At 38.4% G+C, this 17,203-nt stretch overlaps 2 protein-coding genes across 3 annotated transcripts; one reads left to right on the forward strand and one right to left on the reverse strand.

Moving 5' to 3' along the window:
- Positions 1-1,388: 1,388 nt before the first annotated feature.
- Positions 1,389-11,409, reverse strand: LOC117556055 (caspase recruitment domain-containing protein 8-like). 2 transcript variants are annotated; one of them, XM_034231198.1, is made up of 11 exons: positions 6,840-6,915; positions 6,116-6,255; positions 5,377-5,620; positions 5,086-5,155; positions 4,733-4,839; positions 4,314-4,528; positions 3,973-4,223; positions 3,758-3,886; positions 3,498-3,627; positions 3,304-3,342; positions 1,389-1,766 (listed from the first exon to the last, which is right to left on the reverse strand). In XM_034231198.1, the coding sequence occupies exons 3-11, from the start codon at positions 5,607-5,609 to the stop codon at positions 1,501-1,503; spliced, it is 1,440 nt and encodes a 479-aa protein (XP_034087089.1). In that variant the 5' UTR covers positions 5,610-5,620; positions 6,116-6,255; positions 6,840-6,915; the 3' UTR covers positions 1,389-1,500. The 2 variants fall into 2 exon arrangements, with proteins under 2 accessions (XP_034087089.1, XP_034087088.1); XM_034231197.1 differs by lacking the exons at positions 6,116-6,255; positions 6,840-6,915 and adding an exon at positions 10,875-11,409.
- A 263-nt stretch (positions 11,410-11,672) lies between these two features.
- Positions 11,673-14,202, forward strand: LOC117556056 (gastrotropin-like). Its single transcript, XM_034231199.1, has 4 exons — positions 11,673-12,077; positions 12,166-12,326; positions 12,451-12,540; positions 12,697-14,202. Exons 1-4 carry the CDS (start codon positions 12,011-12,013, stop codon positions 12,754-12,756), a joined length of 378 nt encoding a protein of 125 aa, XP_034087090.1. The 5' UTR covers positions 11,673-12,010; the 3' UTR covers positions 12,757-14,202.
- The last annotated feature ends 3,001 nt before the right edge of the window (positions 14,203-17,203 follow it).

Consider the following 17,203-nt stretch of genomic DNA (forward strand, 5'->3'; position numbering starts at 1 on the left):
TTTGTCATAACCAATCAGTAGCGAGTACTTCTCTGTTATTCAGGTTAGAGCAAGAAACTTTACTCAATCCAGAGTGTAGGCCTAACTCCAAAATCACTTCAAACTACATTTCCCACAATACAATTTGATAGCATCTGTCATTGTACTTTCCCATCGTGATAAATGTTGACTACACACTCCAAGTTTTGAAAGCAAACTAGTAAAAACATATACATTTATAAACTATGTTATGAATGTGCATGCCTGAGAATACCCTGAGGAGATTACCAGGGTACATTTATCCAGGTTTGGAAAGCTCAGAATCACAGATGATACTATTCAACTGCTTCATATGGTGAATAGTAGTAGCTGGTAGCAAGCTAACTATAGATGACCAGCTTTTTTAACTGAAAATACTTAAAGCATCGATGACAGGTTTACCTACACTCAATAAAACATGGCCTTTGATATCCTTCGTGCAGCCCTAAACCAAAATAATTCTGATCCTCATATTAAGATTTGGCTTCAGGGACCTTGATCTGAAAATATTTGGGTTGTTATAAAGTGTATAAACAGCACATTTGAAAGCAGTATTAACTGGAAATTGGGGGTATTTACATGATTTTATCCATTGTTAATATGAAAGAATATTATGAGTACGGCTTTGATTAAGTGCTTTGTGTTAATTAGACATACAAACAATAAAAGCATAAAGAGTGTCATTCACTTGATATGGCTTTCAATGCAGAATTAATAAGGACACTTTCAAATTCTGCGCCTCTTCTTAAACACTGCAGGAACACTAAAATAAGAATCCCTGTTATCAGATTATTGTTCAAAATTACATTTCGCAGCACACTACACGTTGACATTGGGTGTGCGTAAGGTTCACCTGGTTAAACGTAGGGCTGCACGATTTTGGGAAAAAATCTAATTGCGATTTTTCTGACAAATATTGCGATTCGAATTGCGATATTTGTTTTTAAGCGACCCAGTGGAAGTTTATTGTAAAATGCGGCCATAACTCCGGCTAGGAAGGTCGTATCAACGTACTCCCGTCTCTAGCACCCGCGCAGCCCGAGCTACGAGTGAAAAAACTAAACTTACATGAAACTTCCGTTGGGTTGCTTTAAAGTCAAGCTTCAGTTTAAGATTCACCCTGTAATAGAAACATGTGATGGAGCATTGCTAACCTGACTCAGATGGATTGTTTCACCAAACCATCTAAAGCTCCATTGGAAGCCATTTGGAAAGGCCAGGCACTTTCAGAAGCACTTGGCAGGTGATTGGATCAATTTGTCTATCACCTTCTATCATGGGCCACTTCTGATTGATTAACAATGGCTGGTACATGTGGAGCACAGCACCTCTGATTGGTGTGGATGACTGACACACAAGAAAAAAAAGAAAAAAAAATTGTAAAAAAAAAAAAAATGTTGAAAGAAATCGCAGGCTTTGCGATTTGATAATCGCATCATTTCAAATCGCGATTTCGATTTAAAATCGATTAATCGTTCAGCCCTAATGCAGACCCAGATCAGCAGAAAGTGTAGGATCTCTGCTTTGAATGTGACAAATGATCTTCCTGCTCGCTGCACGTCCTTTCCTCTTCACCATGTCAATGAGGCAGCGGGCCCTGTCTGCCCTGGTGTCGTTCTCCTGAAGAACAGAGTCTTTCTCCCCGTCATTCAACACTCCATCCATTAAAAGGTCATCCAGCAGCTGATTGATCAGTTCTCTGGACATGTTCCGCACAAGTTCAGGCCTCAGTCTGGCAAGCTCCTCTTCTGGAAGAAAAAAGAAACAAAAAAAGAAAAACTTGGGGCACAGAATTTAAAAACATATTGCTAAACTGTAATAGTATGGCCAAGGTGAATATCATTTATTAGAGCAATACTCATTTGTAAATCTTTTACTCACCCTGGGTTGGCTATAATTTATGAGCAAAACTTTGGTCAATGAAGACCCAAAAACAGAGAAATATCTGGTTGAATTTAAATAAATTGGAGACGTGTTTAACAACAGCAAAACTATATCAAAACATAATCTTACAGACTGTCACACAACTTGTGCAGTAGAATTCTAATTTCATTTAATGAGTCCTATCTTCAATAAAAGGGTGTCACGATTTCCATCAAAAATCCAAAATCAACAAAGCTCACCTTAAGCCTGTAGCTTCCCTTTCCAAACTGAAAAATATTTAGGCATCCCTGAAGCAGCCTTTTACCCTTCTACTGTGTGGGGGCTTAGTTTGAGTGATTCTTACAGTTTGTGGTTCAGTTTTGTGATTCCATTGTCATTGTTTAAAATTGACCTTATTGCCTTGATGTTACACATTGCAAACAAACATGGTGAATATATTAGCTTAATACCCTGAAGAGCCTATCTATGTTTATGTAAATGACGGTTGTCAGTTCATAAAACCAGTCTTTTCAAATCCAGACTTGAAAAATGTAATAGCGATCAGTTAATGATGAACAAATGTTTAAATGTAATCAAAAGTAATTTAAAATCATGATGGGGGCGGCTATGGCGCAGTGGGCGAGTGCATTGATCCTCAGATCAGGGGAGCTGGGGAACACCAGTTGGAATTCTGCCTTGTCCTTGGGCAAGACACTTTGCTCCTGTGGGTATTGTCCACAGTATTCATTGTTACGTGTGATAAATGTAATTTATGTAATGTAAAGCGCTTTGAGCATTTAGAAAAGCCCTAATAAAGGTAATTAATTATTATTATTAATTATTATGACCGTAAAACAAAAGTCAAATCTATCGTTGATATGAAGATTTGTTCGGCCATTACTATTTAAAACACTTCTGCAACAGTACTGGCACGGACGGTGTAGCTGGCCTGTTAATGTGGGTTATTGTTTTAAATACATTTGAGCAAACATTTTAGTTTTTAGGGCGATAGAGATTAAATGACTGGATAAAAAATGCCTGGATTATACTGCTAAAGTTTTGATATATGGTTTTGCTGTTTTTAAACACAAACCCAATTTCTTTTATTCATTAAGAATGTTATAATTGTATATACACGTTGTTTACCGTTGAGCCATTCGAGAAAAAGTTATTTCTCAACAAATCAACATAACAGGATGATTAATGGATAAAGTTGTCATTTTGTGGGTGAAATATTCCTTTAATATAATACTGTTAATTCAAAATCTCAGGTCCTGTGAAGACACTGTATTAATTTGTAGTTTGTGGTGATAAACCACATTTTAACAGCATTTTACATCCTACCCACCATACCCTTATTAAGATGACCAATTTAGAAAAATAAAATAATAATAAAAATACTCATCATCAACAGTTTCTTACCATACATCCCCTGAATATCACCAGTGTTTGTATAGTCATCTGGAATGAAACACAGAAAATCAGTATATAAATGTCTTTGATTAGGTGGGTTATGTTTTTTGATTTTTGTAACATAAGACAGAATATTTTACATAAATAAGACGGGAACTAATGTGCAATATTTATGCAACCAATGATATCCTATAAACACTGACCTTTTCGAATGACACAGGTCCACACTGGCGCAGATTTATGGGTGAGTGTGAGCTTGAAATTACTGTCTGGATTTTCAATGAACACTTCACAAAAGTTTGGGTCACTTCCTTCATATACAAGCTTTAGATTCTGTGAAATAATGTATATGAAGTAAAAAGGCGGGGATTAGACTCTGTCCAGTGATAAAAACTCCATCCTGCTGAAGCTTTGCATTATTCATACAACATATTTCTGGACAACAATCACAATCAAAACGTACCTCAGGAGTAATTTCTGCATTGTCCATGTTGGCCTTGAGGGTAAAATATTTACCCATCTTCAGGGACTTCTGTGGGTATGGCTTTTTGATCATTTTGTATCCACTGGATAATTCCTTGCTTTTTATTGTCTGTGGAGGAAAATGACTTTTTTCAGCACAAAACGTTCAGCCAACACTGAGGTCTGAGTTTTTAAGTACAAATCAAAAGCGATTACCTGTTGCAGAGCAGGATCACTAGGGATCAGATACACATGTAGTGTGAGGAATGCCAGGTTGGTCTTGAATATTAACACTTTACAGTTGATTTTTATCCGAAAGCCAGCTCTCATCAGGACTCCTCTTGGAGAGAAATGTGGCTGAGACAACTTGACATGGGATGGTGTAACCTCGGACACTGGCTCCACGACGTCTCCACAGGTATCTATGTGCAGGACTGAGAACTTGCCTAAGACTTCAGGGTTGTTTTCTGCATAAAGAAAAGTGCTTCAAAGTTTTTTATGGACATACTATCAAACAAAGCTATTACATATTTGTTTAAATTATATGTTTTGCTTGCCTGTGCAGATCCAGTGAGGAAGATACGCTTCCACCAACTTTCCAGCGATGACAGTAACGTCGAGAAGGGGACCTCCAGGAATGAAGTGCAGAGCTTCCATCCTCTCCATGTGTTCCTCCCAAGAGCCAAACTGGTACTTCAAGCTGACCTTTTCCTTACAAACCCAGCGCAGTCCAGAGACACCACACTCAAAGGGACCTGCATCAGACTGTAGGCTAATTTATGGAAGGGAAGATATTGTAAGAGTGGCGCACATTTGCAGTATTGTTAGAGAAAAACTGAGTTATTTATTCATGAAAATGTACTTGCTGATTATCGTAATAAAGCATTGGAATGAATGGTCGAGCTCAGAAAAAGATCTTAGGTTTTCATCGGGAAATTGGTTCGCTGTGACACAGTAAATGAAGACGTTTTTTTACCTGTAAATTGGAGTATCCTCGTCATCCACACAGATCACTTCAGGTTTGAGCGTAATCCAGTGAACCTCAGGTACTTGAACTACGGTCGGCATCTTTATTTTAGTTGTCTGAAATATATTAAAAGTATGATTTACTGTAGATGTACTGCAAGTAACAAGTAATTTACAGCTTGGTGTTAAAGTTTGATTTACAAAACTTCAAATATTCATGTTTTAAGTATTGCATTTTGAATGTAATAATCAATTAATAAGTCTTAAAGAGGATTTGATGAGACAAAACAACTACCCAATCAATTGTCTGGTGCCTTGCTCAAGGTTCTTGGTCAATGAGGATGCATTAGACAGCTTACTCACTTTTCTCCTGACAACCTTTGGAGGTCCTCCGCTGCTGAGTTTGTTAACACTCTTTGAATAAACTGCTGGGCTTAAGAAAACATACATTTTGTTTAATAATTCATAATTTTTTATATATAAATTAGCCTCACAGATCAAAGCAGATATGGCAGTGCAACACATTTGAACAAAGATCGTTCAAAGGAATGTTTTAGACAGCAATTTGCAAAAGAAGCCTTTCATATTTTATTGTTTTATAATTTTCTTATCAACATTTTTGTTTATATATCTTAATGGCAATACAAGACCAACCTTCCACCCTGAAGGTGTGGTATCCATTTCTCAACAATTCTGTAGAAGATGTCTTTGTCTTCTTCAGATTTTAGATGACCATCCAAGAGCTCTTTCATCTTCTCCTCCGAGGTCGGGAGAGCGCAGATTTTATCATAACTTTCCTGATGAATCACCCCCTTGGTAATTAGCTCATCCAAAACGGATTCCACATCGGTCACATGGTGGATCAGCTGATTTCTTTGTATATCCATAACGTGCTTCTCTAAAAGGAAAACCAAAGGAAAAAATACTCATTAGTCATTTTGAGGTTTTTAAAATAAAAGTATATTTGGGGAACACTTTCCACATAATACGTTAAGATTTGCATTTTCATTGTCTGATGTGTATCACATTCAAGCAATTTACAATGAATCCAAAGAAAAGTCAAATAAACAATAGAAATGCGTTACTCATGCACGACGAAGGCAGAGACAAGTGTTGATGTTTGATTCACGTGATACCTTTGAAAGGACAGAGGTCAATATTGATTATATTTGATATGATATTTTTTTATTGTTACATCTCTATTCCACCTTTTAATTATTTGTATTTTAATGTCTGAACACACTGCTGCTTCTGTAACAAAATCATTTCCCAAATCTATCTAATTAATATCATGATATCAGCTGTTGTCTTTGAGGTAGGATGAGAGCAAGGAGAGTGCAGAGCCTGAGACTCCCAGTTCTTGGAGAGTATGAAGGAAGATCTGGTGGTTCACCTTTTTCAAATGAAGTAGAAAGGTCCACAAGTATGAGGAAAGAGGAGATGGAGGCAGCTTTAGCAGTGTGCAGTTCCTCAGTGACCCCAAGGAGGGCAGTGTCAGTTGAATGGCCTAGACTGGTGCGGTGGAAAGTTGCTCTGATGAAGGTAAGAAGAGAGTTAATTAAAGACAGCACACTCTTTAATGTGTTAGTGTTTTAGAAATAAAAGGAAGAAGAGAGACAGGTCTGTGGTTTGTTACATCGGAAGGGTCAGGAGTGGGTTTCTTTATGAAAGGATTCACCCATGCCTCTTTTAAAAGTAATTGGAAAGCAGCCGGTTGATAGCGAGGTGTTGAGGAAGTGGGTGAGAAAGGGAAGAATGTTAGGTTCCTGAGGATATGTTGTTGGACGGCCAGAGGTAACGAGGGCAAGAACCTTTGTTGGAGAGAGGGGTGAAAAATAAAAATAATAAAGACAAAATGTCTCAGTAGCAGGGAGGAAGGTGTTGGGGGACTGGGGGTTCAAGGAGGGTGGCAAGGACAAAGAAGAGTTTTTTGGGGTTAGAGAAGAAAGACTGCATTTTAGATTAAAATAATGTGCATTGAGCTGCAGATATAGAAGTAGGGAAAGAAGACATTTGAGAAAGAAGTAAACCTAAACTGTGGAAATAGGTCATGTAGGAGCTAACATTTTATTTAGCCTAGGTTTATTATTTGTGTTATTATTGTTTGTTTACACCACCTTTATTTGTATTTGTTAATCACTTCCGGTCATTGGAAATTAGCTCCATAGATAGGGTCAACAATCCGTGTATCTACCGTCCAATTGTTTTTCTTTATTAAACACGTAAACGGAAGAGCGTCTGAGAGGCGTTTTTGCTTTTTACCTTATTAAGGCCCATTCCCAAACCGCCCCCTACACCCGACCCCTCCGTTTGCACGTTCACGCGGAGGGTTCCAAAGCAACGCGTGTGGAGCGGTGTGGAGGGGGAGTGGGCTGTCACTACCCGATCCGTCCCCCTGCCCGATCGGTACTGCGCATGTGCGAGATGGTCCGCCATATTGGACAAGTCCGGACGGCATCCCAAGATGGACACTTGACACAGTGGCTTTTAGCAAAGCTCAAAAAGAAAAACCGAGAGAGATGAGTTATTGTTATTACAACGTGACTTCACTATTATTTAACAACTATTTTTATTGGGTTCTTTTATTTGGGGTTAAGTAGGCTACATTGTCAGAATAAGTGAGAAATGGTTTAATTTATGTTAGACAGCTATCATACTGAATACATATTTACTGTGAATGTATGCACAAATGTATGGCATATGGCTGTCCAACAGAAGTTAAATCCATTTCTCACTTATTCTGACAATGTACTTAACCCCAAATAAAAGAACCCAATAAAAAGAGTTGTTAAATAATAGTGAAGTCACGTTGTAATAACAATAACTCATCTCTCTCGGTTGAAAAGATGGCTGAGTGACCGCAGTGCAGAATCGCTGTATAGTTTAAATCTCCTAACAATGTTGTCCATTTTAGACATAGGCTTATTATATTTACAGCCCTTAATAACATTCTTTTTCTGGGCTCAATATGTGTCTTGGCCGTTTTCGTTGTGATCACTAAATTCCCTTTGTTTATAATAATCACCGGTCTGAAGGATACTGTAGTGATTCAAAGTGTGATTTTAGCAAACGAGTGCTTTTGTTTTGAAATCACTTCCGTGAGTTTCGCACCGCCCCTCGTTCCAAGGACCATTTGACCATTTAGTAAAATAGGCCCAATCCCAAACCACTCCCTCGACCCTACCCCTCCGTGATGGAGTGAACTCCGTCTGTAGCCACACTCGCAGCTAGGCTCCCTCCTGTCAGATGGAGGGAGTAAATACAGCAGCAAGCTTTGGGACGGCCTTCCCTCTCTCCGGCAGAAACAGGAAATGCCGTAACTGTATGTAACAACGGTTTCAAATCAGCATCTCTTAGACAAAAAGTTTAAATGAATAACTCAAATAAAACTCCAAACATGTTTCATTGTGTTTCAAAGCTCTTTTAGATTTAAACCTGATGTTTATTATAAGCTTCTTAGTTTTTGCAACGGTCTGTAAATATTTACAACTTTATAATAAAATGCACACATTTACCTTTTTCCCAGACTAAATACAGGTATGATCCTAAGTTAAAAACATATGAGGTTATCATGAGTTTGTTAACATCGCAATTTATCAGTGGATGTTTGCTGGAACTACTTGTAAACAGCGTGTTTCCTGACGGACACACACAGCGTGACTCCGGTCAGGTAGAGACCGGTCTCAAGTCAGCACCGCTGCAGACTCGGGTTGCGTTCCGATAATCAGCTCCTAAATTCTAACCCTATCTCCTATTCCTTGACCTCTGAGTGAAACGTCACGGGGTTAAGGGATAGTGGATAGGAGAATTCAAAAGGATTTAGGAGAAGAGACCGCGGTACTTTAGAGCAGTGGTTCCCAAACGGTGTGCCGCGGCACACTGGTGTGCCGTGAGGCAAGTCCGGGTGTGCCGTGGGATTTTGTGACAACCATACGTTATTATTGCAATATACAACTACACAAAAATAATTATTTTTTAATTTACTATCAGTACTTTGTAGATTTATATGTACGTAATCTGCGCGATTTGCGCATCCACATCTCCACGTGCAGTGCTGCATAAACATGGCTGAGTCAGCGATAACTTTCGAGGGGTGGAGGTATGCCCATTACTTTGAGTTTGTCCGAAGAATAGACAGGAATGTGACGGTGAGGTGCAAACTGTGTCGAGGCCAGAAGCTGTTATCCACTGCTGTAAACACCACGTCAAACACCTGCAAAGAACACATGCTAAGGTGAAGCTACTGCACGCGCTATTTGTTGTTTGTTTATATCACATAGTCTGTTCTTCTTCTCTGTCTTCCGGTTGTTGCCTGTTTTGAATGACAAATACACACTACCGCTGCCTGCTGGTAAGGAAAGTTATTGCCACTCACGCATGCGCAGTTCGTACGTGCTCGGCGAGTAAAGTAACGAGTTACTTTATGTAGATAGTAACGAAGTAGTGTAATATATTACTTTTTTTTAAGTAATACATTTATAATTTATCATTTGTAGTTCAGGACCATGGACAATGCAGCTTCTTTGACAATTTTTTTTGACAATTCAATTGACAGTTCTCTGTGCTGAATTTCTGCTGAATTTCCTTTGCCTCATTTTTAATTGTGTGACCTGTCTGGTTTAAATGAGTGTGTTGCTGCTTTGATGAAGCCTAATTTGATAAAGTTTCAAATTAATTTCTGAAATATAGTAAATAATTATGCACATTAACAGATATTTTACATGATATGGGTGATAACACGTGTTATAAGGGCTATTTTGCACAATAGGTGTGCCTTGAGATTTTTACTTGTCCTTTGGTGTGCCTTGGGCACAAAAAGTTTGGGAACCACTGCTTTAGAGAATCCGAATGCACTTTCACTATCCGACGTGTTTATAATGCGCCAGCGGACGTCATGAATGTGCGTCTGCTGCTGTGGGGAAACTATGGAAACTACAGTTTTCTATACAGCGGACTACAACATGGATGTTTAATAAGAACGAGGGACTACTGTAAACTCATCTAGAGACTCTGCACCGTGCTCTGATGCTGTTGTTTTATGCTTTATGAACGGGGACAACAGAGAAACATATTCTTCATGACCAAAGTTGGAATTGAAATAAAAAAGGAAAGTGAAACTTATGCTCGTCACCCTCTCCCTCCGGTCCATATTAATACAAATGATCCCAATACGTATGATTGTATGAAAAGATCTTAACATAAATACTGTATTTATTATAAACGTTAGTCCTTAACATCTATCACTGTGTATATCACCATTCAAACATATTTTAAAAGTTGAACAAACCCCACACAGCTCAGTAAAGACTGAGATGTAGACTTTATTTGATCATTTCAGTAAAAACTAACGTTCATATTTCTCTTTTTGATTATAATACTGATGAACGTTCAGAAAAAAGCACTTTGGCAACTTACCACATACGTTTTAAAATGCTTAATAAGCACCGTAACTTTCATGATATCATTTCTCGGTCATAATCGGTTGTTTCAGTGAACGGCCGACTGTTGTGATGGCAAATGCTGCGGCTGCAATGCATTGTGGGGCAGCATTTTCTCCTCTCCTTTCGGTTAGGGAGGTCCAGTGGTTCCTAAACTAAACGAGGTTATAAAGGAAGTTTGAAACCTCCTTTCCTTTGGAGAGTTGGAACGGCACTTATCATGGCTGCCAATGACGTACCTCCGGGTCATTTCACTCAGTTAGGAAGGTTCCTAAGCTAAATGGACTATTGGAATGCAACCTCGCTGTTTGAGGGCTTGATAGCCCACTCCCCCTCCACACTCGTTGCTTTGGAACAGCCCTCAATATGGCGGACCCTCCGCGTGAACGCGCAAACGGAGGGGTAGGGTGTAGGGGGCGGTTTGGGAATGGGCCGTAAAAAGCAAAAACGCCTCTCAGACGCTCTTCCGTTTACGTGTTTAATAAAGAAAAACAATTGGACGGTAGATACACGGATTAAAACGGCTTTGGTTTCCCGTTTTTTCGTTTTAAATCAAAAACGAAAAAAGACTTTTTTTGGCTTTTGGTTTAAACGAAAAATCAAACTGACAAAACGTACACGGACCCTGAAAGGAAGGCAACATAGGGAAAAAAGTGATTGCTCGAAAATTATAGTATTGTGTATCTTGAATTCATGGATTAAATATTCTGCAACCTTTTGGTTCCAGTGTGTCAGCCTCGTCGTTGCAGTCCATCATCCTCAGTATATATGCAGCCTTTGACAGAGCACCATCCTCGGTGTAAATTGAAACCATGAAGTTGGTGATCTCTGAGATGTTTGTGGTGTCTAACGTCGCATCGCTCCAATTCGGGCAGCTGCTCGATGACCACCACGCCAGCCGTCTGCAGAACCATCTTAAATTGCTCGGGCTCAGTTTCAACAGCGTGTCTTTCAAAGCATCGGAGGACATTTTTCACAAATGTAAACGACCTAGACTAAAGTAGTGCTTTTCGGGAGTTTATCACCCGGCTGGCGGCTGTTGAAGTACAAACAGGAAGACACTTAGGTGCGTTCACATGCTGTCGGAAATATAACAATCATTGTCTGTCTGTCTGTGATGTTTTTATATGTAGGATTATACAGCTGTTAAAATATGGTAATCTGAGTACCATTGCTCAAATCAAACAGGCATTGACTTCACTTCACGTTCTCTTACTTTGTTTAAGAGAACGTAAACAAAATAAGTATTCTGAATGCGGGCTATAATTAGAAAAATAACAGTTAAATAAGGGCACAGCATTTTCACATGGCTACACATGTTCAATTCAGTGGCTCTCCTGAAAGTAGCATTTCAAAACAAGTCATTGAAATACATTTTATCAGCTCTATGAAATCGTTTTTTACTTTTATATTTGACATTGTAGAGACCAACAATGAAAAGGAATAATCAGTGAAGAATGAAAATAATCACTATTTGCATGCAGATCTGTGTAATACTGACAGATAACTCATTCTCATATAGGCCTATAGTTGTCAAAAATTGCTGATCCCTAATTGAAGAAACCAACAAAGCTGAAAACATACCTCTATTTAAAGGATGTTGATAACCAGTTTTGTTCAGAGCATTTTATTGCAACATACATGCTCAAACTTGCAAAGTTCTGGAAAACCGGAAGCCAGAAGAGAAAACTGCCTCAACTGTTCACACACACTTGTGGGGCGGACGCAGTAAAGTATATGAGAGAAGAAGTGGGTATTGCAACACTTCACAAATACAGTGTATCCGTTACAGGCCACTCCTTTTTGTCTCATAAACTCCTTCCTCACTTCGTCTCTATCCTTTCACCATCATGGCATTCACTGGGAAATACGAGTCAGAGAATCAAGAAAACTATGAGGAGTTTCTAGAAGCCCTTGGTATGAGATTGTCTTTCATCATTCATAAATAGATTTATGGTCATTTATGTCATCTTCAGCATTTGGAATTTCACCTGCGCTCTCACAGGTCTTCTCAGTGCCAAGACAGACCACAACGTGGTAACGGAGGTGCTTCAGGATGGGCACGACTTCACCTGGACACAAAGCATTCCCAACTGGGCCTGGTCCAATAAGTTCACCATCGGTCAGGAATGTGAGCTGGTGACAATGAAGGGTGACAAGTTCAAGGTGAGTTATTAACTCAGGCACTAGAGAACATGATCCTTTAACTGCAAATGTGCCACATATTCACTACTTGTCTTGATCTTTCATGTGAGCAAGTTTATTGGAGATTTTCCTCTGTGCCCTGTAGGCTACTGTCCTTCTGGAGAGCGGAAAGATTTCAGCTCAGTTTCCTCAGTACCAATTCACAGCAGAGATCATCGAGGATAAGCTGGTCATGGTAAGAGAAGTGAACACTTCACTTGTGTTCAAGCAATCAAACCCTGCACCTTAATACTCATTGAGACTAATTCTGTCCGATTTGTTATGACAAGATGAATAGAAATTGTTATATTTTCATCACAAATCATCTCTTTGTTTTGCACATGTCCTCCAGAGTTGCATAACTTCAGGAGAGAAGGGCGTGGCTTTCAAAAGAATTAGCAAGAGGATGTAATGCTGCGAGACTCAACATGCTTCAATAGAAAAGAGGCTCCCTCGGCGACAAAAAACATATCGTGAAAATGCTTGAATTACTGAAGCAGAAAGAATAAAGTAACCATCTGCAGCGAGGAACAAGTGGGACATCTTTTGACTTCACTGAACTTTGTTTGGTTGTTCTCGTTTCATATATTTATGAAGAAAATTGGTAAATATATATTGTATTTCTACCAGGGTCCATGGTTGATCCAATAAAACTGAAATCAAATCAAACACATCTTTTTATTGTATTTCACTTGGTTTACACCATCGATGCTGTGGTAATGAACTCTGACATGCAGGATGTGTTCTTGTGCACATAGTATACTGTAAATAAAAACACAAGCTGAATACCATTTAAAGATAGATAAATCAGGATATATGTATACGCCTATCGTTGGCATTAGTGTTATTTGAAGTTTGAATCCATGGAAACAAACGATATTTAAATGTGATGCAGACACACCCAGCTAATGTGTGCTGGTAATACATGTGTCATCCTCCAGACATTTGTTCTAATTTACTAATTAGAGTTACTAAAGTATGGTTCAAGTACCAACAGGTTGAAACAGTGCTTGAACTTTAAAACACAAAAGTTTAAAAATAAATAAAAAACAGTATTCCTGGTTTTATAAAGAACTTCAACATTCCTATCATTATTCCTATTTATGTATATTCACCACCAGTATGGTTTCCTTGTTTAAAATGCACATTTATCTTTTGCTTGCAAATGGATCCTTTTTTTAATTGAAGAAATGATCTGCTGGGGATGTCAGTGCTGTGTCTGCATTACTGCCCCAAACAAATGAACCGCTGCAGTTTCAGGAGCGTCGGGCCTCCGCTCGGCTCAGGTGGTCGGATATATTCGAATAGATATATTTGATTAGTGTGAAACGTGCCTGAGGAGTTGTTTGGTTTCAGGGACACGATATCACAAACACCTGTGCACACTAATACGATGAAACAACTGAGACAGAGTTTATTGAGACACAGGTGTTCATTTAACTTTGTTTCTATCTTTTTTGAGTTGTGGCACTGAATTGCAAACATTGTGGTGTATTGTAAGGTTTTGATTTCAAATGAAACACAGCCAATTCCATACCCTCTCAATCATCACATCTCCAATTGTCTTCAGAGTCATCGATTGTAATGAAGAAATGTTATATAATTTCATTAAGAATACTGTGCATGTATGTGAAATGGCAGTTCAGCCTGATAATCAAACGTGACTGATCAGCTGAGAAACCCACAATCAAGTCAATGTGAACAAAATATACCTAAAGTAAAATGTTGATTGATGTTGCATTAATATCAATATTGTTGCTCTGGTTTCAATTGAAAATGTAAATGTTTGTTTTTTTAAATACTAGCCAACTGTTTCTACTTCCCCTTTCTTTTACAATTAAAGCTGTGGTCTGGACAATATTGGAGAATGGTGCTCAGAGAACAACCTACTACTAAAAGTTAGTCCCCTTGTCTTCATCAATGCAGTTAAGGTGGAACAAAGTAACAGTTTTAAGTTCCTGGAAATCAGCATCACAAACAACCTTAAATGGTCATCATCACACATCTTCATCCTGGTAAAAACACATGACGAAGCAAAATCCTCCTGCCAAGGTTTTGTTAACTTTTACAGAGCCTGCCGACAGGGATCATTCGGAACTGGCCTGGGATCTGCACGGTCAAGCACAGAAGGGCTCTGAAATCACCATTGATAAGCAAGCTATATGTAGCCCCCATGATGAGGAGGGGGATGCTTGAGAAGAGCCCAAAGGGTATTCAAGAACAATCTACCTTCTCCATCACCAGACTATAGAGCTGCTTAGTTTGCATGGTTTTCATTAGCAACATTGTACTACCACTACAACCATGTTGTACAATGAAAGAAAATCACCTTGAGCTTTTTGACAAGGCCAGTTCTTCCTGAAATAGCCAAAGTGCAGAGGTCCTCTGAGTTTCACTAACATAAAGCCAGGCCAAAATACCTACATTCTTAAAAATCTTTCTTTTAAATCAACAAACAGTACTGGATCTAAATTGTCGACACTGATCCCATTAATAAACGTCTTCTCTGAACTGAATTAGAGATAATATTTCACATGGAGCAACAACACCTCAACAAGGACACCTTCAGCTGCCATGAATATAGAGCTGCTGATACTGAAATGAAATCATGAACAAATTAATGATCTATATATTACTAAAATGTAGCCGAGGAGTGCTTTCCAAAGGGCTGTTGTTAGTGAAGGAAGAGCTGCACTTTCCCATTGTCACCACCGCGAGGCGCCCTCATACCTCAATGAAACATCACCGGGAGTATGCCTCTCACTTTCATTGCATGGGGTTTATGGGTAAATTCACATTTGTAAAGATGTCATTTGTTTTGATGGTGTTCAAAAACAATAACTTTTTTCGATTCTACCAGAATTTCAGTTCCAAATCCAAATGTGTTCAGCAGTGAGCCGTTTGCTTCTTTTAATGGATAAATGAGGGAGTATATATAGTTCTCCATTGATTCCCTTTTGTTGTGTGAAAACAGTAACACATTGGTCCCTCTATAACAGATAGTCTTGTTGGCATTCACCCCCTTGTCCTAACAATTAGACATGCTGCATTTCACTATGAAAAATACAAAAAAGGAGAACTTGGGAGGGTAGCTCTTTCTGGTCACATGTACTTATGAGGCATCACATTTTTACTAAACAGACTGACCATTTTCAAAGCTTAAATTCAGTGAACTGCTTTTTCTTTAGTAAAATGTTTGTTTTTATTATTGGAACTCATTGAATGATGATTTCCATAATAATGACTTCTCTTGCACACATTTTAAATACCTGAAAACATTTGATTTGTCATTAATAAAGTAATGAGGGTATTGTTACCCCTATATCTATTGGTCTATTTGGACTCGTATATATTTTTCTTTAGTACCTTTACAGTTTAATGAAGCATCACAGACAAATGTAATTTGTGTAGATGGTAAATGTAAGTAAATTATTTTTAAAATGTGGCTGTTTTAACCTGTAAGAGTTGTGTGTTGATTTATGAATTAATACAAATGTGCATTGGCATTAACCAGCTAAAAACGGTGATTTACTAATCATTGAGATTAGCCACCAGTTTATGGCACTGACACACTCAGTCCAGGTGTTGATAAGGCTGATTAAATGTAAAAAAGTATTAAGCAAATTGAATAAGACCCCCAAACATTGAGCAGCTCTCTCTGCCCCCCCCTTTTCTTCCGTTCTGTTTGCCAAGTTAATTACGTTTCAGGCTTATTTTGAGGAGCATGTGGATTGCTATATTTTCTTCAAATGTTTAACTTAATGATGATTAAAGATCTGTGAGCTGATGTGATTAAGTATTTGTGTTCCAAATTTGTTGGAAAAAAACAATGAAAACGCCTCAGTTGCATGATGAATTAAGGATCCTGCTGTGTTTGAGAGAACAGAGCGGAGGCCTACAAATGTCCGCGGTCCTCTGTTCTGCGTCCAACACGAGGAGGGCGGTCAGTCTACAAGCATTGTGCTGGGGTATAATGTGTCGTGTGTCAGAGAGAGACACTGAATGGATTTTTTTATATATCAAAATGTTGTTAAAACACAGAAAGATCTGACTGAGCTGTGGAGGAGGACTTAAGAAGCAGCAGAGACTGAACTTCATTCTCTCATACTGAATTATTACTTTGTCTGCTCGTTGATATACTATTCCGCTCTTGGTAACAGGGAGAGATTATTTGCTTTCGGTTTGACCTCAAATAGAAATTGTGCAAATGTCAATGGTGGATATATGTACATAATTTAGATGCAATAACTCGCATACAATATTCATGGAAATGTGAAACGCTCCATTCAGAATGTAAACTAAAGCATGATTAAATATATTTAAGATTATTAAAAAAATTACTCATTCAGCAGCATGAGCCACGCTTATGTACGCTATCATTTGTTTTAGTATTACAGTTGAAGTTAGTTTACCAACTTTAAACATTGCCAGCTAGCCAGTTTAATATATAGGGTGAGTTGCCCTAATGTGGGACACCTAAGCTCAAATGGGTGTAGGTCTTCCGCAAACAAATGAGTCAATGAAACTACGGGTTAACACAAGCTGTGATGTCATGCGATCAAAATCACATGACTTCTCAAATATCCAATCACAGATGAGGGTGGAAAAACCTTTAAACAGGAATTACCATGTGTGAAGACCACCCAATTGTCAATGACATAGCGTTTTGACAAATTTAATGTTACGGTTTTAAATTTCGTATAAATCTTGCAAATTTTTATCAGGATGTGTTTATGATATGTTTGTTCATCAGAACATATTATAATATGGTGTAAATATACTCTATATTTTTTATTTCAATCAAATGTTCCATCGTCCCACTTTAGGAAACATGTTTCGCAAAGTGGGACAGTATGATT

Source organism: Gymnodraco acuticeps, unplaced genomic scaffold (assembly GCF_902827175.1).
Source record: "Gymnodraco acuticeps unplaced genomic scaffold, fGymAcu1.1, whole genome shotgun sequence".
Classification (NCBI taxonomy): Eukaryota; Metazoa; Chordata; class Actinopteri; order Perciformes; family Bathydraconidae; genus Gymnodraco; species Gymnodraco acuticeps.